The sequence below is a fragment of the Dermacentor andersoni genome, chromosome 1 (genome assembly GCF_023375885.2).
Source record: "Dermacentor andersoni chromosome 1, qqDerAnde1_hic_scaffold, whole genome shotgun sequence".
NCBI lineage: Eukaryota > Metazoa > Arthropoda > Arachnida > Ixodida > Ixodidae > Dermacentor > Dermacentor andersoni.
The window spans coordinates 264,514,530-264,540,112 of record NC_092814.1 but is presented as its reverse complement, the minus strand read 5'-3'; the positions used below and the strand labels follow the sequence as shown (position 1 = coordinate 264,540,112).

At 42.5% G+C, this 25,583-nt stretch overlaps 2 protein-coding genes across 4 annotated transcripts in view; one reads left to right on the top strand and one right to left on the bottom strand.

Annotated features, from left to right (window-relative positions):
* Positions 1–11,952, bottom strand: part of LOC126548197 (uncharacterized) — a 62,083-nt gene extending 50,131 nt beyond the window's left edge. The window contains exons 1-2 of the mRNA XM_050196338.3: positions 11,686–11,952; positions 285–411 (exon numbers count right to left, since the gene is read on the bottom strand). Coding sequence (XP_050052295.1) covers positions 285–411; positions 11,686–11,884 — 326 coding nt within the window. The 5' untranslated portion in view covers positions 11,885–11,952. The remainder of the gene's footprint in view (positions 1–284; positions 412–11,685) is intronic.
* A 1,935-nt stretch (positions 11,953–13,887) lies between these two features.
* Positions 13,888–25,583, top strand: part of Fdh (alcohol dehydrogenase class-3 Fdh) — a 72,528-nt gene continuing 60,832 nt past the window's right edge. The window contains exons 1-2 of one of the 3 annotated variants that reach the window (XM_055063082.2): positions 13,888–14,071; positions 19,505–19,606. In XM_055063082.2, coding sequence (XP_054919057.1) covers positions 14,033–14,071; positions 19,505–19,606 — 141 coding nt within the window. In that variant the 5' untranslated portion in view covers positions 13,888–14,032. Of the gene's footprint in view, positions 14,072–14,744; positions 14,843–19,504; positions 19,607–25,583 lie in introns of those variants that run through there. The other 2 variants (XM_050196344.3, XM_055063083.2) reach the window with 2 other exon arrangements.

The following is a 25,583-nucleotide window of genomic DNA, read 5'->3' as shown; positions in this document are numbered from 1 at the left end:
TTCCACTACTAGATGATGAGTGCCATCTAGTAGCGTCACATAGTATCTAGAGCCATCTAGTACCAGTGCTTAGACGGTACAGAACCAACTGGTTCAGTCCCACTTAAGAGCCGCACCTTATCAAAATTGTAAAAAAAAAGAGCGGCCCTTATACGAGTCTATACGGAATTTCTATAATGTTTTAATTGGTATGGAAATATACGTAAATGTAAACTTGCACATAGTATTTGAAAATTTTGAGCAGGTTATGAATAGTAAAAAACAGAGAACGGCAATCCATTAACCTTTGGTTGGGACGTGCTCCTGTGGATTTGGATGTGTATTTCCGGCCACCATTTGCACAGCTGAAGATTATTTCTGAATAGACCAGCTCTTCTTTGATGGGCCTTTTCAAGCCTTTTTTCCGGGCACCTGCCACAAGAACACAGAAAAGTACTGCACCATCTGCGCCATCACAGCCAAACAATGACAACCGCACACGTTTCATTGCAAAAGGTCATATTCTAACAAATAAAGTTGTAGCCAATTTGTTGTTAATCGCTGCTGGGTGTTTTGCCTTCGTGATACAACAAAAAGCTTCAAGAAAAAGCTTATTGTGGCAAGTACAAAACTTAATGCAATGAGCAGAGGCACTCTTACTGCATCGGTCACTTTCCATGCAGAAATTTACTGCCATTAGCAGGGATGGTACATGGAAGCTGAATAGCATACTCTTTAGGCTAGCATCATATGCACCACCATAGTTATCAATGCCCCCCCCCCTTCTTTTTTTATGTTGTGGTGTTTTACATGCCAAAACCATGATCTGATTATGAGGCGTGCTGGATTAATTTTGACCACCTGGGGTTCTTGAACATGCACCGAATGCACAGTACAGGGGCATTTTTTATTTCACCCCCATCAAAATGCGGCCGCCGTGTATCAATGCCCTTATCAACTGATAAGTACTATACTTGCATAATGAAACAGAAGTAAAACGCCCCATAAATGCAATTACTCTAGAGTGCAATGTCATGCCGCTACGAATATCGTCACTAAACCTGATGCAGACTCTGATCTAATTGTACGAGCCAAAATTATGCACATGTCCCACAAACTATACAGTAGAAATGGAAATACAGGCATTAGTGAGCCCTAAATTGACAAATTTCATTCCGCGAGTACTGTACTTGCAGGCCAGCAGTGCAATGGATAAGAACTATTGCAGTTTCAGCTGGTGTCACTATTTACATCGTTTGTAGGGAGCAATTTTCCGATAAAACCTCTGGGTTTAAAATTTGGTCACTGTATGAAGGATACCATGAGCATGTTTAGGCTTACGTTGCCAAGGAAGTGACTGACTTCTATAAAGGCCACTATTCATTCTAGAATTGTCAGTTTTAATACGAAGAAATAGCAACTTAGGCCCAACACGAAAAATTATGTTGTGACACTGACAACGAACACAAGCGTTGTAAATTTGAGAGCATGTACGTGTAGGAGTTGTCTTACGGTGTCATTGGGAAATAAACAAGAAGACAGACCAACAAAATGCATTAGTCATGGTGAGTAAGGAAAAGTGTGTCTCAGTTTGTCACACAAGTTCATGACAGTTTAATAGCCATACAAGAAAGAGCTAGAAATGCAACAGAGCACATTAGATAATAAAAAGAACAAGAAGCAAGATATTCACAGGATAAAGTAAAAAGCTTATTAGCACACATATGAAAGAAAAGCAAATAGAATATACACAGGCTGAATGAACAGCATTACTGCTGGCTGAAGATTGAGACATCTTCCAGAAAGTAATAAATAAAGCACATTGATTAATGAAAACTGCGTTAAAGGGATTCTGAAACAATTTTGACCATTGTGCATGAACACACTACTTCGGTAAAGGGAGGTCCCTGTGAACATCCAAATGGTCAATTTCCAATCCCCTGTGCAAATAAATTTAATTTATAAATGAATTTTAAACATTTCATACCCCTGCCAATCAAAGCTATGCCTATCTGCAAATTCTTTTCCTGACCCTGCCTATTCTGCATAAAATGGATGAGTGGTGCCACTCAAGCAAGCAATGCAATTTCGAAGTCTCATGTGTTATATTATCTGGGATACTTTCAGCATGTTGTTTTATAAACCTTCTTCAACAGTAGGCTTATATATGATCATGATAACCTGCCTCTAAAGATGGATGTGCAAAGGTAATGAACATGAACTACTCATCAAAGCTATAGCAATCTGCAAGCCAAGAATGTGGACTGTCAGCTGCTGATGTCTTTATGCATATGTTCATGTGGAAAGAGTGGATTAAGCAGTTCAATAAGAGAAGCTGGGTTATGCGAAATATCTCTATGGTTAAATAGAGGAAGGGGAGGGATGACAAAGTGTTGGAAAACTTGCCACCTAATATGTCAGCACCCTTTGTGGTACTAATAACACACAATCTGGGCCGCTATTTTGGAGCGATATCTTTCGCTCAATTTTGTGCCAGTTTTATCATCCACCATTCACGACTGGCTGATCTCATTCACAATGCAGGCAGAGTGTCGCTCTCATCACTGACGAAGCAAGAAAAGGAAATTGCATTGGAAAAAGCACTGCTGCAAAATAATAGGCTCTGAAATGGGCTCTACTTGGCATCACGTCACATGTGAAACCAAAAGAAACGAGGCATAAAAGGAACACACTGTACCTCACTGCATGGCAGTTTTTTACAATACGTTCTAACAGGTGAACATTATCATTTAAGCAGCACAAGGGCAGCTCTAAATGGGGGCTGGAGGGCTGCAGCTAACCACCAAATATTTCCGTCCTCCTTTTAGACTATCAAGGAGTGCCAACTGATGTTCAAACTGGCTGACCCTGGCTATTAGTCTGAGAGCATGTGTTGCAGTTTTCTTCATAGCAACACTCACTGCACTTGCAGTCAAAAATATAAGGGTGGGGGGACACCTTGCAAATAGAATACACAGCGCCTTCCTTGGCCATTTTCAGTGCATTCATCACAGGACACACAATTCAAGCATTTGCAAAGTGTTGGAAGCTCCCTAAAGGAACTCAAAGCCAATGCAGCTTAAAACAGCAAGACATTGTCGTAGAAGAAGGCAATGATTACAGAACATACCCTAATTGCCTTATCTCCTTGGGGAGCTTTCTCTACTCCTTGCCTTTTGCATCCTCACAAGTGACATTCCCCATGATTACCTTCTAGGGAAAATTCTATGGGTGAACATTGACAACAGCAACACAATTTGAAGTGATCAGCAAGGCACCTTGTTTCTAAAGAACGCACTGCAACAAGGCCACACATGAAAGTACTTTCAACTCTACTCACCTAGCTTCCAGCAGCCTGTGTACACTAAAATTTCAGGCTGATCAAGGGTCTGAATATCCTTGTGCAAGTTCAAATATTGTATATTTCCATATTTCAACAAGAAAAGATCATAGCTTTCTTGAGGTGTGAAAAACTAAAGTAAACATACCTTCAATAAGAACATGTTTATGTTATCCATTTGTTCATCCATATTCTGAAGTGCACCATTCATCTCCCTTGACAAATACTTGAACTCTTTAACATGGCAATCACAGCCATTCAAATAAAGAACATTTCACTTATCATGACAACATTCTGGGGTTTAGACATGAACAATACCATACCACCTTCTTGCACCTCAAATGAAAATGAGAAAATCATGTTGTGCACCTCTCAAAAGAGAAATTCTGGCCCCGACATGATTGGCCCCGACATGATGTAGCCAACTGCTGCATGTGAAAACCCTGAGCATCTGTTTATTCCACTTATCAAAGCTGCAGTAGTAATGCAATAAAATTAGAAATGCTTTCGCACCTTGTGTACTAATAATAGCAACCTGAACATGTGTAATCAGTATTGTAGCTGAAAACTATAGTTAAATATGGCTTGTGCAGTACTGGTGCATGGACTGTGTTCTCACACATTACATTCCCACCATGATAGCTCACGGACTATGTTGGTCTGCAGCTGAGCATGAGGGCCCAGATTCTGTTCCCTGCCAACTATCGTTCCTGTAGATGCAGCAAGCGGCCTACAATTTTGCTCAAAGGCCACTTGTTCTTTCCTTCAACTTCCTGAAACACCTGCCACTTTTTGTGTTTACTGGCATCCAGCATAACACTAGAAGTTCTAAAGTGGCACCCAGGGAGCATTATGAAGCAAACGTCTTTTTTATATGGTTTAGTAGTAGCCAGGACAGAAGCAAAATAAATGTTGCATGAGAAGGCGAGCTATCTTTTCACAGCAGAGGCTCTCTCTCATTGCCTCAGCAAATGCATGCAAGCAACATTCCACTCCTGCCTTTTCCCATACTGGAGCCAAGAGCTTGCCTCCTCCTCATTTTCTAACCCCCACCTCCCTTCTTCTTTTATGTCCTTTCTTGCAGCTTGGCACATCGGTAGGGGCAATCATGGTTGATCTGCATTTCATGAGAACCCCAAGCTGTTCACGCTGCTATCTATTTGCACGCTGCAGGCACCATGTGTGTGATGTGGAAGTGCCATTGCACATGACATCATCTTGCTGGCGGTCTGAGCACCTCCTCCAGGAAGAACAGCACAAGGGCTTTTTTTTTAAAAATAACTTCCAGCTGTTTTAATGGCAGACATCAATGCAATCATTTGCAGGCAAAATCATCCCCACGTCATCTAGACACATTTGTCCATTTGCAATACACAAACCTGGTGGGGGAACTAAATGTTATCACTAAGCAATGGCTTTGGCAGGACTGAAAACTGAGAAATCTCAATGATGACTGATGAGATAATGTACCACTTAGAATTGAATTGAATTCTGGGGTTTTATGTACCAAAACTACAATTTGATTATGAGGCAGACCGTAGTGCGGGACTCCAGATTAATTTGGACCACCAGGGGATCTTTAACATGGCCCCAAATGGACACAGGCGTTTTTGCATTTCATCTCCATTTAAATGCAGCCGCTGTGGCCGGGATTTGATCCCGCAGCCTCGTGCTTAGCCCCAAGCACAACACCATGGCCACTAAGCCACAGCGGTGGGTACCAACTAGATGCTTTATAGAATACGGACTTTGAGATTGGGCAGGTGTGATGAATTAATTATAGAGGCCATGCAGATAACAGAGGCCAGCATGATGATGGATCGAGAACAGCTGGCACCGTTTTGCAATGGCACATGGCCAAAGCTGTGGAAAGACTACAAGCCGTGGCAGGCAAAGCATCTGACTGCTGCTAACAACTAGCAGCACTCATACAAGGCACATTCAGAAATTTCTTGCTAAAAAAAGTAAGAAATCTGTCGCTGGACACATTTCACACCTATAATAATGTTGCAATATGCATGCACATTAGAACCACAATGGTGATGTTTCACTCATTATGCCACAACATTTATCATGCATGAATGCAGAGCTTCCAAATATTGCATCACATTTTAAGCAAGTTTCAACTAACAGGTATCCTTATCCAACAAAAAATATAATCTGAAACTCTCAAGTTATGTGAACAAGATCATGGCTCTCAGGTGCAGGTTTGTTTATTCTTGTAAATAAGAAAGCAATTAATGACTGCACAGCTACAGTGGTAAATACTGTTTCATAGACCAAGAACATGTCCCAATGTGCAGAATTACAGTTTTTGGTAACACTGAACCTACACTTCGTGTGCAAATAGTGGCTCAGGCCCAAATATCATGCTACTATCGGAATTTTGTTTTAGTAGCTATTATGTCATGGCACCATCTATTATTGCCCAATGAGCTGTATAGGTGCTCAGTTCTAACAATAGAAAAAGTAAAAGCTGACATGCAAATCTTGCTGGTAAAAAACACCACTGAATGCTGTCACTGGGACCAAGTTAGGTACATGAAAATTCAACAACTGCAAACACATTTTGAGCCTGTATTTATCGTAGGAACAGTAGTGCCTCTTTTACATGTATGCCTGTCAACTAGAGGTGTGCAAACAGCTGTTTTTGATACCAAATCGAATATGAATTAATAGTGCCAGAAGCAAACTGAATATCAAATATTTTTTGAATAGTTTATGAATAATGTGCAGCCTTCTCACCATTAATATGGTATTCAAAATAGAAAATCTGTCATTACAGTTCATATTGTAAAGCATGCTTTATTAAAAGCACAAAGGGTGAATTAAGAACAACTAAGGAGATTTTTTGCAAACTCAGGGACCTTGAGAGCATACACAATTTCGCATTATCAGTTTTAAAGGTAACTTTGTGGACCAATTACTATCCGAGTGTGTCGTCCTAACCAGACATGCATGTTGTCTTTAACAACGGCAGAGTAAAAGAAAACTCACTTTTTCAATTGCGCAAGATGTCGTGGCAGATGGTGCCACTATTGTATAAAGTATGCTCCAATTAAATGTATTCTGATTTAATCTGTTAAGAGGAGATAGCTGCTGCATCTATAAATAGGAAAAGTCTGACTGACTGAGTGACACAGCAAGCTCTAGTATGTTATGTCATTATAGATGGGATTAAAAATATGCGTAGTGTTTTTGCTCCAATATTTTTCTAAATGATATCACGGTTGACATAAACTGCAAAATTAAGCTTTTTGCAGATGAATGCATCGTCTACAGGGAAATTAACAATCGTGATGACCCCTCAGCACTAAATCTTTCTCTAGATAAGATAGCTCACTGGTGCAAGCAGTGTCTATCAACATATCAAAAACATTCTGTATGACGATAACAAGAAAAAGAGAACCATCCGAATTTACCTACATAATTAACAACACACCATTGCAAAGAGTTACGCAGCATAAATCTCTCGGTGTCACCTCGACTTCCGATCTGAGATGGGATATGCATATTAACAATGTCACAGCAGTGCCTCTGCGTAAACTGTTTCTCCTACAAAGGCGCCAACCATTCGCACCGACACATGCTAAGCTCTTAACCTCAACAACTTTCGTTCACCGAATCTTAGTATGCTAACACTGTATGGTTTCCATGTACTGTCACTAATTTAGCCAAAATTGAACGGGTACAAAAGGGTTTATTCATAACAAGTACAAGCGAACCGGCTCGCCCACTAACCTTTTACCATCTTCCAGACTACCTATGCTCGAGGCAAGAGAAAAACTGGCATATCTGAGGTTTCTGCACCAACTCCTGCATAAGCTCAGCCAGATCGATGCGTCCAAATACATCTTTCTTGCAGAATCACGAACAAACATTCATACACTCTACGAGAATATGCTTATAACAACGATAACTTCGAACATTCCTTTTTTCCCCTGACATTCAGTGAATGGAATTGTTTAGACCCATCCATTACTAACAGAGTCCTTGGAAGATTTCACCTTGAAAATTGAAACTATGTTTAGTAATTAGTCTTTTTCTTCTTTCTTTTTTTTCTAGTATTATTCTATTTCGCAGCAAAGAGAAAATTGGCTGCTTTCTAGGTGTGGGTATCTTTTGTGGCACATAAATTGGTCTGCTCTCCTGTTTGCACGCAACTAGCATTGTTATTTGCCATTTCAAAATAGGTACTGTTTTTTATGCAGCCTGTCAAAATATAGTTATGCAGTGTTCATTGCATTGTAATGCTAATGCCCTCCTGCTTTAGTCTTGCAACAGACTGGCAGTATTGTGAATAAATAAATAAATAAACTTCATGTTTGATCTTGCACAGTTGACAACGTAAGTTATTTTAAAAAATATTAACATTTCCAAATACTAGTCACTACTCGATTCGAGGACCATGTTGAATATTTGCAAACCCCTACTGCTAACCTGTGAATTTGAAAAATACCACAAACACAACAGTGAAGAGGGGGGAGGCGAGGAATAGCACACATTTATTTTTTAGTTTGCCTTGAGTACACATGGGATACATACTCATATTATAATACGAATTTACATTTAGGTGCAGCACACAAGCAAACTTGGAACAGCACAAACTGACGTGCAACAGACCGTTTTCAGATCACAGAGACCTTTACAGAGATTTTGCTGTTGCCAATTTCACCTTCTTTGGGAACTTGCCTGAATAAACCTGCTCAAAGCAGATACCCCTTCACAATCAGGTGACTTCCAAGGCTATGAGACTAACAAGCGAAACTGATTCATGCAATGAAATAATTTTTTTATATTTTGATGAAAGATTTGTGAAATCATAAAAAGAGTCAGAATTTGTAAGCTTTACATATCATTTGGGAGAGTTGGTAGGTATGAACATGTCAACATCCCGTGCACATAAAATATGGTCAGAAAGCATACTACCACGGTGGAGAAACCCTTAATTTGTCAATCATAAATTGCAGGTGCTGCATAACATGTGGATGCCCATTCTGAAGCAGCTTGCAACAAATATGCATCAAGCAACATCCTTAAATTAAGTTGAACTTTCCCCAGAGGATGGACAGTGTTGTGCACAACATGTGCAGATTAGCAAAAGTACTTTCAGTGTGAAATAATAAATTTTGCATTCATCAGAAGTGAATCAAGGAGATATATCTGTAGGTGTAGCAGTGCATGAAACACATACCTTTTCTACAACTTACAAAGAGAGAAGAAACATTATGCTCCTCTAGGTGATTTGTTTGTAATGCATAACACAGCTCTTGAAATGCAAAGAGAGAAATGAGCACAGAAGTCCTGCGGCTACCTGCTAACATTCCATTTCATACATAGCAGACAACGCTACCGAAGCTACAAATGTAGTGCAGTCCCACAAATCTCACTCCACACGTTTCATGTGCAGTTGTAGCTTTATCGGTGACACCTTATATGGAATAACTACTTATATTACAACTACAACTTGCGGACGTAAGGTTACATCACATCCCACATTATTTATGCATCTTTGTGCTTCAACTATGCGACTACTATGTTTTGGGTATGAGTAAGCGGTGCACCACGGCCACTGGTCACAGAAAAGTCATCCTGCTTGTTTGGTGATAAATTCGCAACTTTCGTCATCTAAAGGTGGCACGCAAGGCAACTCAATATGGCGCCCACAGAGAGTATAGGAACCCCTGAGCACATGTGCGTCCTTCACGTCAGCTTATATTTGGCTTAGCGCTTCAAGGTGGCTCGACCTTTTTCACAATCACTGTTGCTAAGTGACATCATGTGCCACATAGACGCCTCAGAAATGCAGATACGGTGCCTCATTGAAGGGGAAGAGGTCATGAACGCCAAGCGCATTATTTGTTGTGGCATGAAGGCCTGCTGCGCATCGTCTGTCGCAGTGCAAGGGCTTTGCCCGCAGATGTCACACATCCGGCAGGAGCCGCACAAGCTGGAATTTTTTTATGACTGGGAAGGTTCCATCAAGGTACGTTAGCTTGTCTTAACTTTTTCTTCGTGCTAATCAAGACAGCCCACAAAGCCTGCCTTTCACGCACTGCCGTTTCACGAAAAACAGTAATTCTACTGCTCTGTGATGTTCTTGAGCTCCTTTCACTAGTTGAGTGGTTATAAGCAGATATTTATATTTCATAATTAAAATGAAGGATATCCCTAAGGTTACCACAACTGCGATTTTTAGACGTCTTTCTTGTATGTCACTGTGCTAGTGCATGCAGATGTAAAGAAAGCCATCCCGGTTATTTTATTTTTCGCTGGTGCAGTTATATTATAGTTCGAGTGACGAGGAGTCACAACAGAAGCTTGTTGCGCTCACGTCACGAATTCAGTGTCTGTGTTTTACGTTCTACCAATCTTGTTTTCAGGGCAACTGTAGCTGCAAAGCATGGCCGCGCGTTGGCGCACGAGGTGCAGCCCAGAACGTAAACACATGCGTTTCTGGCAGGACGAGACAATGGCGACCACAATGCGGGCTGCTGCCAGTGAAACTTACTTAGTTACTTACTATGCCTGCCCACGTAGATCTACTGCAGCATTTATCTAGAGCTGCAACAAAGTGCTACAAACATGTCAGTTTTTATCTGAAATGCTCATGTGGTCTCGTTGCGCTAGTCACAAGAGCGCAGCGCAAGCTTGGCCGTGCAGTGGAGCACAGGGTGCAGTAAGAACGAAAATATGCGTTTTTGGCGAAATGAGACACCGCAGCAACTACACACTACGAGTTGATGCAGGCACAACATGAGCAAATACTTCCGACGCTCGCCCACATACTACATATACTCGCGATTAAAGACACGCCATTGTTCACACTGCTGGAAGACACTATCGCAAGCTCTATTTTTATAACTTAATGCATCGATTCTCTGTCGAAAAACAAATAAAAGAATGCACACCAGCAAAGAACTTTTGTTTTCTTAACTACGTCGCTCCAGAAGGAGTCACTGCCGACAAAATGCGCACTGCATACTTTCATCAGTGGTGCAACCGGCTTGCCAATTTGCAACTTGACAGACAACCCCTCCTTTCTTCTTTGCCACATCTTTGAGGAATGAGTGGACGCTCACTTCACTTGCCACAGCTCTGTTGGTGCGTTGTGGCATGCAGCACTTGCGATTGCTTTCTAATTTCATCTTGCACAAACAATGCGTAAAAACAGATAATCAAGCCTACTGGCCACCAGCAAGTAAGCAAGCAAATGCGCTACCGCCACGCAGCCTGCGGTTACACCAATACTCTTTGAAAAAAGTTTGCCGATGGCCGTGGGGTGGCGTGACACTCTATGGAATTTGCAGATAGACTTAGATCTGTGACACCTTCCATGAAATAATTGTGCCACAACTTGTGACATAAAGATATGAGACTTAACGTTAAATTAAGTTACATGGTGCATACCTGTCTCTGTTTCATAAGTGACACACTAGTTTTTGGTCTCAAATGCGAGCAGCGAGAGAAGGGGACAAGGCAGCAGACAATGCTGCGAAGGCAGCATTGTCTGCTTTGTTGAAACAGGCATAGCCTTTGCAAACTACTTAATACACGGTGCTCACTAATAATAATTTTGCATGTGATTTCCTAGTACTGCAGAAACTTGGTTACAGCACCGTACACTTGTTGCAACTAAAATGCGATAGTGCGTGGAACATAGCTGACCTATTACTAGTTATTATTACTTTGTTTAGCGCAAAACAACGGACACAAGAAAGACGACAGGACAAGGCGCTTGTCCTGTCGTCTTTCTTGTGTCCGTTGTTTTGCGCTAAACAAAATAATTATGGATTCGCACCAACTAGCCCCCCAACGCATTGTGCTGTACTATTTATTAATTCCCCGAGGTTCATCTTGACACACTTTCATTATGTTAGTTTTCTACTCTCTTCATACTGGCATCAGAAAACCGGTTTCCTGTAAAAGTGTCCACCGAGACCCGCGTCACCCAAGCTTATCCGTCAATGACACACTGCCTGCAACAGCCTAAACCGAATGCCACGAAGATTTCGTTCAGGAGTTGTGCAGAGTATTGAGTATCGCAACACACAGCAAGAGTTTGGTCAGCCATGCACGCCAACGGCAGTGGATTATAGTGATTTTTTTAATTCTTTTCTTACTGCACAATTGAGCGAATATGCAAATAACCCATGTTACTTGCGTATTGGATAAGTGAAGCATGAACAGCGGTTAGCGATATGTATCGTGACACACTCATTTATCGATGACTCTATTTGGACTAAAAATATTGAACGTGGGACACTGAGCTGGATACATAACAACGGCTTCCAAGCTTAGCATGAGCTGTAGTGAATTATCTACACTGCCTATAGCGTTGAACAACGGAGGCGTGAGTAACCTACCCAGGATTGTTCGTGAAGAGCTCCTCCAAAACTGCGTGAAGTGAGTCTCTTCGTACAGCCTGAGTGCAGCGCTAAGTTCTTCTAGCGAAGCAAATTTTGCCCCGACTTCCATGGCAGGAGTCGTCAAGCTAGCGTAACCTGTATGATCACTGTCCATGGTCGCCGTCAAGCTAACGTAGCCCGTGTGATCGCTATCCATGGTGATGCACCATTACCCACACACAAAACGACGGCGCCTTCGCCATCTTCCTACAGGAAGCGATGTCGATGTGGCGATGCCCATGGCATCGGTGGTTGCTGTAGTTGGGTTGGCTGGCACTCGCGTTGTTTTAAAAAAGTGAAGTCGACATATGCAGGGATACCATTATAATCACTACTACAGCTGCTGGTTGGCATGTGGTTCACTGTTTTATCCATGTTTTATTGGTTTTATCTAACAAAAAAAAAAAATACTTTGAGGGATCGCCAGCCGTTTGTGCGCAGGCGCGGGGAAGAGCGAACTCTTCTTAAAACTTAAACGCCATAAAAATAGAGTTAAGTTAATATAACCAACGCGGGCCCGAGACAGAAAATCTGGGGGCTTTTGCTCCTTCAATATATGACTCTGCCTCCCGGCCGTCATCGCAAAAAGAGGCACGTTTTCGCCGCCGGACGACACACTACCCTATTCCAGTACACCATACAATGGAAGAACCGGGGACGCGCTTGAACTTGAAAAAGGGGGTGCCAGCGAAACACAAAGGACGCGCACACAAGGAAAAGGTGTTAGGCCAGGCATTGGTTAGGCACGGACGGACGCTGGACTTTCAACTGTACTTTATTGAAATTTACATTGCCGGCACATAACCTCCAACGCATGCACATCATCAACTCCTCCCAAGACATGTGCACAGATAACTATCTCGAAGATACATTACCACGTGAAAAACAACCGACGCATGCGCAACTTCTACTCCTCCCAAGACCTGTGCATAAATGTCAGTTTTCTATTAATCATATTTTACCTACTCGATAGGTAAGCACGTTCCTTGATACAGAGACGTATCACTGACAAACATTTCTTTCTCATTTCCAAAGTGAAAAATAGAGAGAGAAGTGGTTCTTGAAGGGATAAGGAAAGGTTGACGCTGTTTTCTGCAGCCCTTGCGGGAGCACGGCTCAGCGTCAAGCTTCTAAGATTTCGCGTTCGTATCTGGTCTTGCCCTTCCCAAAAATAGTCACACCACCGAAAAATGGCGCACTTTTTCTGCCCTTATTGCAGCCGCAGTAATGAACCGCCAAACTGCTTCCCCGCTTAAGGATAGGTCATGTCTGATAACGCGCATGCCATTCGTTACTGGGAAGTACCGGGCTCGCAGCGTTAAAGAAAGGAAATGCGGACAAGACAGATGACGTTTATCGTGTGGCAAGATACGACTCAAAAGGTGTAAACTTTTCTTACACTCTTAAAACGGTTGCACCCTTTGGGGTGTATATTTGTCCCTCAACAATAATCGTCATCTGCCTTGCTTGCGTTTCCTTTCCTGAAAACTCGGCGCTCGCTACTTTCCTTTCGAGAACGCTGCGTCACACTGATAAGGCGCATGCCGTTCGTGACTGGAAAGTACCGGGCTCGCAGCGTTAAAGAAAGGAAACGCGGGCAGCACGGATGACGATTATCGTTGTGGGACAAGATACGCCCCAAAGGGTGTAAATTTTTCTAAGAGTGTAGAGTGAACGCTATGGTGATGTTTCACAACATAGAGAAAGACATGTTCACAATATGAGTGGGGATCACTGACTCCAGTCACCCCACACTACGACACCCACACCCAACCGACAGCAAAATTATGCACACAGCGGTGACGCAAGACCACGTTCTTACACCGTGTGCAAGACTAACGAAATGAAAATAATTAACATGTATAGAAATGAATCAGTGTTAAATAGAGTAAACTATGCAAAATTTTAGCACCGAAACTGAAACTAACTAAACGGCGTGGTATGTATTTTGAATCACGTTTTCAATCGTAGCTGGCCCGCCGTTTTCCTGGTTTACTATCGCCACTTGTTAGAAATATGACCAAATGAATAATTTGCGGTTTCTTGTATTTCAAACATCGCTATTAAAGTTGGTGAAGTTACAAATAGTTTCTCGCTAACTTAATTGCTTTAATTTTCTTGCTCAGGCCCGTGCGGCCCGTGTCCTCCGTGTGCGCAGCTGAAAGGCAAAACTTGCGTGTCGTGTGCAGCAGTCCGACGGTCCGACCAGTCCGACTACTAAGGAGCGTTGAGTAGCAGGCTGGCATTAGTAGCACAGTATTGCACACAGTAACTGAGATTTCACTACCAGCTGTTGTGAGTTGTCATGTCGGCAGGAGGACTAAGCGATGCCACCCAAGGCAAGGTCAGGCGTCTGAGTTGCTCGTCCTGTTGTATCTAGCCGGCAGTGATTCCTTTATCTTGGCGCTTACAGTATTACAATTTGACGCGTCGACTCCCACCTGTTTTTATGAAGTACAACAGGAAGATAAGAAAATGCTAATGTAGCCTTCGTGGATAACATTTCAATATGTTAAAATCAAAGTTCAGAGCTATGTCTCGGCGTTGCGTGTGCTCATATGCTGTGTGCATGTGCACTGTGCAAATATGCCCTAACCAAATTGCTTTCTCGAGGTGCTAGTTGCTTTTTTGCATGTTCTTACAATGGCGCATATTGGGAAGGCTCCTATCTTAAATTCACTGCATAAAGGCACACGTTTTCCGTTTTGTTTAGTGATATCATTGTTGACTGATATGCACTTCAGTGATTTAGTTTTATTGCCTGCATGGTGTTTTCCTGGCGATGAGGACTCTGCCCACGCTGCACATGGTTTGATGGAGCTAGCTCCTCATTTATCGATGGCAGGATAGTTCTGTTTCTCCCGATATGCTGCCCGCTTGCCGTCGGTGTTACCTAGGCGAAGTAGCATACTGTCATAATAATAGGGTGGAAAACCTGAGAGAGAAGCAGATATTCACGTCGTTTACATGATGAATGTAAAACTTTTTAAGCTGGACTAATAGGCTGAAACTACTGGCAGCCAGTGTCACAACCGTGTTGGAAACAGATAAGCACCATGGTCGGTATTGACAAGGAACTTTCAAGTAACTGGCTATGCCCAGTGACGTGCAACTGGTAATTAACTGCTAGACAGTATTATTTATTAATTTTTTTTGGGGGGGGGGGAAGAGATGGGATTTGTTGCGTGCAAACAGCTGGTATTATGTTGAGACTATCTTTAGCACTTGCTTTTGTGGTAATTTGGATGATGGCATGTATCTTACCCAGGTGCTCCTCAGGAAACAATTTCAATACACTGACATGTCATTAGGGGGACATTCAAAACCACTTGCACTTACCATTCCATTCCCATACCATCTGCTTTACAGAAAACTGGAATTTTACCAGAATCATTCCAACTTTCCAATGACAGTTCTGCAATTTTCTCCCAATGAAACATTTGCTGAGGATGCAAAAGTACCATGTTAGGAACAGTCCCCCCCCCCCCCCCTTCATTGCAGTGGGAGCTTAATCCTTATAGAGGCAGCTCAGAATAAGAGGGGTGGCCCTGTGCACTAGTAAAAAAAAAAAAAAAACCAGGGAGTCAAAATTAATCCAGAATCCCCCACTATAGCATGCCTCAATCATATTGTGGCTTGACCCTGTATGCTAGCTACCTAAAGCTTAGTTAAAAATTAGCTGTCAGAAAAGTGTAAAATGACCACAGAAAAAGTGTAGTAGGTTTATCTGCACTGACAGAAATGCATGAAATTTCCACTTCCTTGCTCCATGGAGGTGGAAATGATTTCCTACATTTATTCTATTGGCTACCACTTATTAACGCGACAGCGTTAAGGAGCTCGTGTCGCAGAAAAGCCGGTGTCGGCGTCGGCGGCGTTGGCCGTGAGCGATAAATCCCAGCAGGCACTTCATGAATAAAAAACAACTTGCAAGATGGGCTGGGTGGGAATCGAACCAGGGTCTCCGGAGTGTGAGACGGAGACGTTACCACTGAGCCACGAGTTCGATGCTTCAAAGCGGTACAAAAGCGCCTCTAGTGAACGAGAAACGAGCTGTTTCTAAGGCTCAGGCGTGCGTCGCTTGCTCAGGCGCACATTTCGTTGTCGCGCCGAACGCTGCGTTGCTTGACGCTCACCGCGTCCGATGCGGGGCGCGTAGTCGCTGCGCCGTAGCGAGTCTTACACCCCTTGGCGGGTCGACGGGAACACTGTCGCGTTCCACTCTTGAAGGCGAAGCTTAAGCGTCCTCCAATTTTTCACTTATTTCTCATCTTGTGTATGATACCAGTGAATGCGCATTCTGTCATCCATACGGTGAGAGCTGTTCTGTGATGCCACTTGCATTGCGCCTACTGGCCCTTGTTCTGTTTGACAACAATGCAAATTGAACTTGAAAGGCTTCCTTGTAGCCAAAGTCGAAGCATTTGAACCAGACTACTTAACTTCCAGGTTATTTTACATCCCTGAGTCTTCTCTGCTGTGGAGTTTCCTGAAAATCTTCAATTAGGTTGTGATAATTGGCCTTTCCATGTTCATCTGGTTTAAGGTCATAATTCATTGTAAGGATGTTAGCACTTGTTTTATTTTTGGAGCAGTTATCACCACGTCATTTTTATAAGGCTGTATTAGTATTTTAACTCAATTTTCATTCCATAATTGGGCATTTTATTGTACCTTGCATTCTTTATTACTTCATACATAATCTCATACAAGTGCTGTAGCAGACGGGGCTTATTGGCAAATTTGAAATTTTGTACACAGATTTTACTCATTGATATCCCAAATGTGACCTTATCCAGCCATATTGTTCTTAATTACTTCTCTTTCAAAAGGAGTATTATTTAAAATGAAGTTTGGTGGGGACACATAAATAATGCAAGAGGCATTACACGCAGTGTGCATTCTGATTGAGCCAATGTATATGTGTGTAAGTTTCTGTGTTTTCACATAAGTCCTATTTCGATGGGGGCGAAATGCGAAAACACCCGTGTACTTACATTTAGGTGCACGTTAAAGAACCCCAGGGGGTCGAAATTTCCGGAGTCCTCCACTACGGCGTGCCTCATAATCAGAAGTGGTTTTGGCACGTTAAACCCCATAAATTTTTTTTTTTTCACATAAGTCCTCTAAAATCGAGGCACTAGCTGACAAACATTTCATTTATTACATATTGGAAGCATACTTAACAAAGCACAAATCAAAGATGCCACAATGTGCTTTGAGATGTTCCACTCTGGTTCTTTGTTGTGTGTGTTTGCCTTGCAACGTGGCATTGGTGCCAAATTGCCAAGATTTCAGTGCTGATTGTTAGCCTGAGAATGAAAGAGAAGCGTCATGGTGCTGTCAGTACTTATGCCATGCTGTTTTAACTTGTACAACAGAGGATGTGGAGAAGAAAGTTCAACTGGCAGCACATTTCTTGGCATGTAATGGGTGTCATCTGTGTTATTCTGGATAATGAATGCTTGGTACATCCATGTGTGCTACGTATGGTTTTTAATGTCCAGTATGAAATGTCAAAAGGTCATTCTCTACATTGCACACCGTCAGCCAAAAAAAAAAAAATATGCTGCGCTCACTGGTCACAGCTGCACAAAAAGTGCATGCATATACGCTAGTATGCTCTGGCAGGTGTGAAATTTCATGCAGCTATTGTTTCTTCACATATGTACAGTGAGAAACTTTTTATAGCTTCAATGATGGGGTAACAAAGAACTTCAAATAGTTGTACACTTCAAATGAAACCACTGAAAACTCTTTTTGTATGAAATAGACTCCTATGATGCACTCTACTTATTTTGTACCAAAGTGAACTCAGGAAATGCAGAACTCTAGTTATAATTGATTTGCAAACTAAGTGCCTTTTTATTCGAAAGCAAACATGTCCCATAGAGGGAAGTTGAAGGGACCCTGAAACGATTTTGACGATTTTCTACAAACGTACTGAGTCGTTAGAGCAGGTCCTTCTGATCATTAATTGACAAATCTAAGTGCTCCGCGTAAAGCGTGTAATTTATTATACGGTTTTAAAAATGCACATCGCTGCCGATCGCACCACACTGCTCGGCGGAATTTTAAGCCGCCCCTACCCATATGACCGAAATCACCCATATGACGTAAGTGGGGCGAGCTAGCCCTATCCGATTGGCTGACCAGAGCGTCTAATCGATAATTTTTCCAACTTTATGCTAAACAAATGATGCTCGTAATAATTGGAATGTTAGTTAATTTGTTATAAAAAGAAAGTAGCATAAAGAGAATGCACAAAAACAATTTTTCAGTACACTTAAGCACTTCCGGCACGCAGAAAATCTCGTCTGCTTGTGTTACAACGTGCTCTGTCTTTGACGAGAGCTTCGCCGTCAGTGTCGGTTTGTCTTTCCGTGAACGCTATGATTCTACTTTGTTGCGTTGTGAACTGCACACGTAGCGACTGGCAATATGTTAAGCTGCGACATCGTGTCCCTCTGTAAGCCAGTAGACGAGCGGACTGGCTGCAGCGCATCGGACGGCCGCTATCCGATCGGCGCCAGGATTTGTGCGATTGCGGCCGTCACTTTACACCGGAAGATTACTAACGCAATAGCGTTTCGCGAGTCCGGTATTAGGGTAAACGCAAGCGCAAGAGGACAGGGCCTGGCCGTGTCTCGTTGCATGTCGTTTCAGGGGATGAACAAAAGCGCATATGTGAATGGTCTGTACGGTGCAACCACCTGGTGGCATAGAGCTCAACCAGACACAGTAGCAGTAACAAAATGTATTCTGCTTTGCTGCTGGTGTAAATTTTTCGCAGGAGTGTAATCATTAACACGTTGTTTTTGTAAATGTTTAAAATGTTTTACACTTGGTTAGAGCAATATTAGCTCTTTCTTTGGCTGGTTAAGCTCTGCGCCAACGGGTGCCTGGACCGTGTAGACCGATCAAGCAGCTCACGTACGTCTACGCTAAAGTTCTTTCATCAGCTAGTGTGTGGTTACCGGAATACCAGACACGTTCGGCGCTACGACATAATGCTCGCAACGCACGCTGCTTCGATAGCTCTCGCTTGGGGTCGACGGCCAAGCGGCTAGCGGAGAAGTTTCGCACGGGCGGGCTGCAAAACTACCGGGAGTGGATGATGTGACGTCGCATCGTGACGCGGAGCCAGTGAAGGCGGAGCTTAGCCCCGACCGCTCGGCGAACGAGTTGAGGAGGAAAAGCATGGCTAGGGAGGAGGGTAACTTGTAATCGCTTGTAGTTCCATTAATACGTAACTCTTCACTTAAATTGTGGTGCGAATGTTCTACTTAAGCTGTACCCTACGTGTCTACAAAATTTGTCCAAAACATTTCAGGGGCCCTTTAAAGGGGCCCTATAGCACTTTTTGTTAAGGCTGATAAACATGTTTAGTTGCTGGGCAGTGTTGGTACCATGAACATACTCATAGCACATGCTCATAGCCTGTACTCATAGCAGGGAGCTGACAGCTTGGTCCAAAAGATTACGTGGAACTGTATTTTCGGATTTCTTTCATTTTCTATTCCTTTAGCCTTTCGTCATTGGCTCAGATGCTGTTGTGCCACTGTCACTGCTGGAATTGGTCTTGCAACATGCAATGAAATATTGTTTGAATCATGTCCCAGCAAATGGTAAAAAGCAAAAAAAAAATTGAAAATGAAAAGAATTATCACAAAATAGGGCTCATGGCCAAACAAGGCTTTTCTTCTTCCAAAGTCTGTAATTAAGTGAGTTATTTAATAATTTGTTTTATCACATGATCAATCTTTCTTTTATGCAGCCAATCCAGTGCAAGGCTGCAGTTGCCTGGGAACCTTCAAAGCCACTGACGATCGAGACTGTTGAAGTTGCCGTGCCAAAGGAGGGAGAAGTTCGAATCAAGGTGCTCTTTGCGACTTTGTGTAGGCAAACATGCCTTTAAGGTAGAAGCCTACTGCCCAGATATAATTCCTGCGCCCCGTTTGGTGGCAGGCAACCAGCCTGTCATTGCAAATACCAGTCTCTCGTGGCATATGTGGCTGTAAGAAAAAAAAAAAAAGAAAAGCTTCATAGAAACACACTCTTGTTATAGTCCTACTAATATCAGGCATCAGCACTGCCCTTTGCTCTGTGCTATTTGCAGAATAAATGAAAGATAGTTTATGATAACTTTCATGGGTCTCTTGTCCACTACTTTATTTCAAGGACTTAGTGACAGTTAACTTTGCAACTTGGTATCTCCATTAGCAGTAACATTGGCTGCGTGCATTGTGATGTGCTTTTCATTAAGTAAACAGAGGATTCTTGCAGTATCAGTGTTGTTTGCAGCTTCTAAGGTCCTTTGTATGGTGTGTGTTCATCTTAAGCAGCCAGTGCCTTTGCTTTTATAACTTTTCTGCTTGCCCCAGCAGTAAGATTGGAAATATTGGTTGTAGGGTGCAAAGAAATGTCATCTTTCATTCCTTCACCATCAGTTATTGATTGGCATGGTTATATTTTCTTCTTTTTGAGCCAAACTAGATTCATTAGGTGAAATATTCTTGTCCTGGAGTACAGACAAACATCAACGCATTTATGTATTCTCGGCGTCAAACGAAGCACCAACAGTGGAGGAGGGCTTGGCCGAAGCATAACTGAAGGTATAGTGTGTGCCGTCTAGTCATCAACCATCCAGGCACATTTGGTTTGACCGCACTGCATGATGATGCTCCCCTTATCATGCAATATCTTTGTTTCTGTTCGGGTTCTCTTTTGTTTGAAAATGAGAAAAAGATGACGGTGCAGTAATGATCACTGCGTAAACTGGACCACATTGACCACAGCCAATAGAAACGCTGCTAGCGTTTCGGTTGACGCTGATGGCACATACGGTTGTGCCGCAGTGTGCAATAATACTCGCCCTATACTATGTTATTTTAACTTCTGTTTTCGTAGATTTTTCTTTTCTCGCTTTCAAATAAAAGAGAACCAAAAGAGAAATGAAAATATTGCAGTATCGGGTAGCATCGTCGTGCACTGCTGTCAAACTGGATGTGTGTGCCTGTCATTGGTGATTACTAGACAGCGCGCTATACCTTAAGTTATGCTTCGTCGACGCGCTCCGCCGTTCGCATTTCATTTGATGCTGATAGTACAAGCCTACTTCATACTTCCTGTCAAGTCCATTGTGTTGCACTTTGAGAATAAAGTCCAGTTCAAAATATGTGTTTTGCTTGAAACTGTATCAAACTATGAATAAGGCAATTTACTCGTAACATGGACAGTTATAACTGGTAAATGGTGGTGTAAAAGTTGGTGCCTTTGCATTCGATTTTTAGGGGGTGCATTGAACTTTCCTTCAGTAGTAGTAGTAGCTACGTGCCTCTATAACTGCTCGAAGTGACTTCTCTTCCCTATATTTTATTGCAAGAATTGATAATTGAATAGTCTTTGTGACTATTCTTCGAAAAGGTGGAAAATAACTAGGTTTTAAGTACATTTATTTTTTGAGGCTTGCAAATTTAACCTACTTGTTCGCACATGAAGCCTTTCTCTGAAGGCATGCTGAGAATGACATCAACACATTTTTGAATGAACTCTAGGTGTAGTTGTGGTACCAGAGCCTCACTGACTTGTAGCAATTGCAGTGTTATTTCGCTAGCAATGTTGTCGAATAAAGAAAGCTACAGCAGATTTGCTTTTGAGCTAGCAGTGCTTTCTAGTCTAGTGCTTTTCTTCTGAAGCTAATTTTTGTAGGCAGCTGTACTGGGAATATTTCTAGCCTTCATCATTATCATCATCAGCCTGGTTACGCCCACTGCAGGGCAAAGGCCTCTCCCATACTTCTCCAACTATCCTGGTCATGTACTAATTGTGGCCATGTTGTCCCTGCAAACTTCTTAATCTCATCCGCCCACCTAACTTTCTGCCGCCCTCTGCTACGCTTCCCTTCCCTTGGAATAAAGTCTGTAACCCTTAATGACCATCGGTTATCTTCCCTCCTCATTACATGTCCTGCCCATGCCCATTTCTTTTTCTTGATTTCTACTAAGATATCATTAACTCGCGTTTGTTCCCTCACCCAATCTGCTCTTTTCTTATCCCTTAACGTTACACCTGTCATTCTTCTTTCCATAGCTCGTTGCATCGTCCTCAATTTAAGTAGAACCCTTTTCGTAAGCCTCCAGGTTTCTGCCCCGTACGTGAGTACTGGTTAGACACAGCTGTTATATACTTTTCTCTTGAGGGATAATGGCAACCTGCTGTTCATGATCTCAGAATGCCTGCCAAACGTACCCCAGCCCATTCTTAGTCTTCTGATTATTTCAGTCTCATGATCCGGATCCGCAGTCACTACCTGTCCTAAGTAGATGTATTCCCTTACCACTTCCAGTGCCTATTACCTATCGTAAACTGCTGTTCTCTTCCGAGACTGTTAAACATTACTTTAATTTTCTGCAGATTAATTTTGAGACCCACCCTTCAGCTTTGCCTCTCCAGGTCAGTGAGCATACATTGCAGTTGGTCGCCTGAGTTACCTACTAAGCAGGTTCTAGCCTTAGCATGGCATATCTGGCTGAGTGTGGACAATGTTTCATTGCTACGAAAAGGCATTAGCACCATTTAGTGCTACTGTGCTAAATCCAGTACTTTGCATTATTACATTTTTTACCGATATTTTTGATAGTTTATGTAGTACATTAATTTGATTTAAGCTCATAATTAGTTGTAAGGATGTTAGTACTTGTTTTATTTTTGTAGCAGTTATCACCACGTCATTTTCATGAGGCTGTATTAGTATTTTAACTCGGTTTTCATTCCATAATTGGGTATTTTATTGTACCTTGCATTCTTTATTACTTCATACATAATCGTATACAAGTGCTGTAGCAGACAGGGCTTATTGGCAAAATAATTTGACTTGCTCATTTTCTTCAAAATTTGAAACTTTGTACGCAGATTTTACCCATTGGTATCCCAAATGTGACCTTATCCAGCCATATTGTTCTTAATTATTTCTCTTTTAAAAGGAGTATTATTTAAAATGAAGTTTGGTGGGGACACATAAATAATGCAAGAGGCTTTAGCATTCTGATTGAGCCAATGTATATATGTGTAAGTTTCTGTTTTCAGATAAGTCCTCTAAAATCAAGGCACTAGCTGACAAACATTTCATGTATTAGACTTATTGGAAGCATACTTCACAAAGCACAAATTAAAGATGTCACAATGTGCTTTGAGATGTTTCACCCTGGTGCTTTGTTGTTTGTGTTTGCCTTACAACATGGCATCGGTGCCAAATTGCCAAGATTTCAGTGCTGATTGTTAACTTGAGAATGAACAAGAAGCTTCATGGTGCAACCACAGTCCTCGCATGCAAGAGGACGGTGGTTCGAATCCCGGTGCCGTGCAATATTCCACTGGATTAAAAAAAAAAGAAAAAAGAAAAAAATGTGTCTTGATAAAGATGCATGAACAGGCCTGGAGTGCGGCCTGATCCTGGTGATCAGAACCGGTAGCACACTTCCTCACCAGAGCAGGATTGGCCACCCTGGTGCAGTACTTGACACAACCTCCCATATGAATACAACAATCAAACCCCGGCCCTCAGTCCCCAGCCGCTGCGAAGCAACTGACCACGGCAGCAGTTGGACCTGTGACGCAGCAGAGGGTGCTAAGAATCTCTAGTTCCGGACAGGCCGCCGTTGGAATCTGAACCTGGCAACGTTTAACACTGGAACGTTATCTAGTGAGGCGAGTCTAGCAGTGCTATTGGAGGAATTAGCGGGCAGTAAATGGGATATACCGTATTTACTCGCATAATGATAGCACTCGCTTAATGATCGCACCCCTGAATTTTGTCATCAAAATTATATTTTTTTATTTCCCGTGTAATGATCGCACCCCGAACTTGCCGCAGCAATATGTCGTGTGCCAAGTCTACCTAATAATGATCGCGCTTACCATCTATCGAATGCTACGCGAACGACTCTTCAAGACAAACCAAGCGGTCTGCACGCACCAAAGTAGATGCCTCATTTCATTGCAATAAAATTCAAACAGCGCTAGACGACAGGACCAGAAAGAGGAGGAGACAAACACGGCGCCGTGTTTGTCTCCTCCTCTTTCTGGTCCTGTCGTCTAGCGCTGTTTGAATTTTATTGTTACCATAGAACACCAACTCGCCCAATCCGCTGCCCTTCTGCAGTTCATTTCATTACTTTCATCACTTTCCGCACTTCCATGACAAAAAGAGGTACAACCAAACTTGCCTTTATTATGTGTAGGCTTTATAATGGTTGTGGTCAGCAACAACAAAAAAGGCGCCTTTCGATTCTTCTCATCTGCACTCGTAGGCACGCAACAAATCGCGAGCAGCAACGATAGTAGCCATGTTTACACTGATACTTTAGAAGTGTACCCTGTTCGTACGCCGACGGTTGTAACACAGCTAACATATTCGCCAACCCTTAGCAGAAATGTGCCGTATTGGGACAGTAGTGAAGACAGATGCCGCAGTTTCGGCAGCATGCCGGCCATGTGTTTCTATGTCACTGGCAGCTAAGCACGCTCATCGGTTTCTGTCCCCTGGCTACGTTAATGCCGCAAACTTGCCGATATTAACGATATTATTCATTACTGATATGAAAGAAACTGTTTCAATGCGCATAATGTACTCACGAGAAGAAAAAAAATCGCGTACAGCACGTTCGGCTTGCTTCGGCGGCTGCCATTCTTGTATTGGTGTCCCGCACACCTGCATTCAGCAGCAAACGCAGGATGGAAATTTTTTTTTTTCTTTTCGCAGGAAATTTAACCCGCATAATGATCGCACCCCTGAATTTGCGTCAATTTTTCTGACAAAAAAGTGCGATCATTATGCGAGTAAATACGGTAACAGGGCCCAGTTAGGCTAGGAGGACCAAAGAAGCATATTTAGTGCTTAAAAGCGGGCACTTCCTGTGCTACTGCAGCTTAGCGGAGAGACGAGAACTAGGAGTCGGATTTCTGATTAATAAGGATATAGCTGGTAACATACAGGAGTTCTATAGCATTAATGAGAGGGTGGCAGGTCTTGTTGTGAAACTTTAATAAGAGGTACAAATTGAAGGTTGTACAGGTATACGCCCCTACATCCAGTCATGATGACCAGGAAGTCGAAAGCTTCTATGAAGATGTGGAATCGGCGATGGGTAAACTCAAAACAAAATACACTATACTGAATTGCGACTTCAATGCCAGGGTAGGCAAGAAGCAAGCTGGAGACAAGTCAGTGGGGGAATATGCCATAGGTTATAGGAATAGCAGGGGAGAGTTATTAGTAGAGTTTGCAGAACGGAATAATTTGCGGATAATGAATACCTTCTTTCGTAAGCGGGATAACCGGAAGTGGACATGGAGGAGCCCGAATGGCGCGACTAGAAATGAAATAGACTTCGTAATCCGTGCTAACCCTGGCATCATGCAAGATGTGGACGTGCTCGGCAAGGTGTGCTGCAGTGCCCATAGGATGGTAAGATCTCGAATTAGCCTAGACTTGAGGAGGGAACAAAAGAATTTGGTACATAAGAAGCCGATGAATGAGTTAGCGGTAAGAGGGAAAATAGAGGAATTGCGGATCAAGGTACAGAACAGGTATTCAGCTTTAACTCAGGAAAGGGACCTTAGTGTTGAAGCAATGAACGACAATCTTGTGGGCATCATTAAGGAGTGTGCAATAGAAGTAGGCGGTAACTCCGTTAGACAGGATACCAGTAAGCTACCGCAGGAGACGAAAGATCTGATCAAGAAACGCCAATGTATGACAGCCTCTAACCCTACAGCAAGAATAGAACTGGCAGAACTTTCGAAGTTAATCAACAAGCGTAAGACAGCTGACATAAGGAAGTATAATATGGATA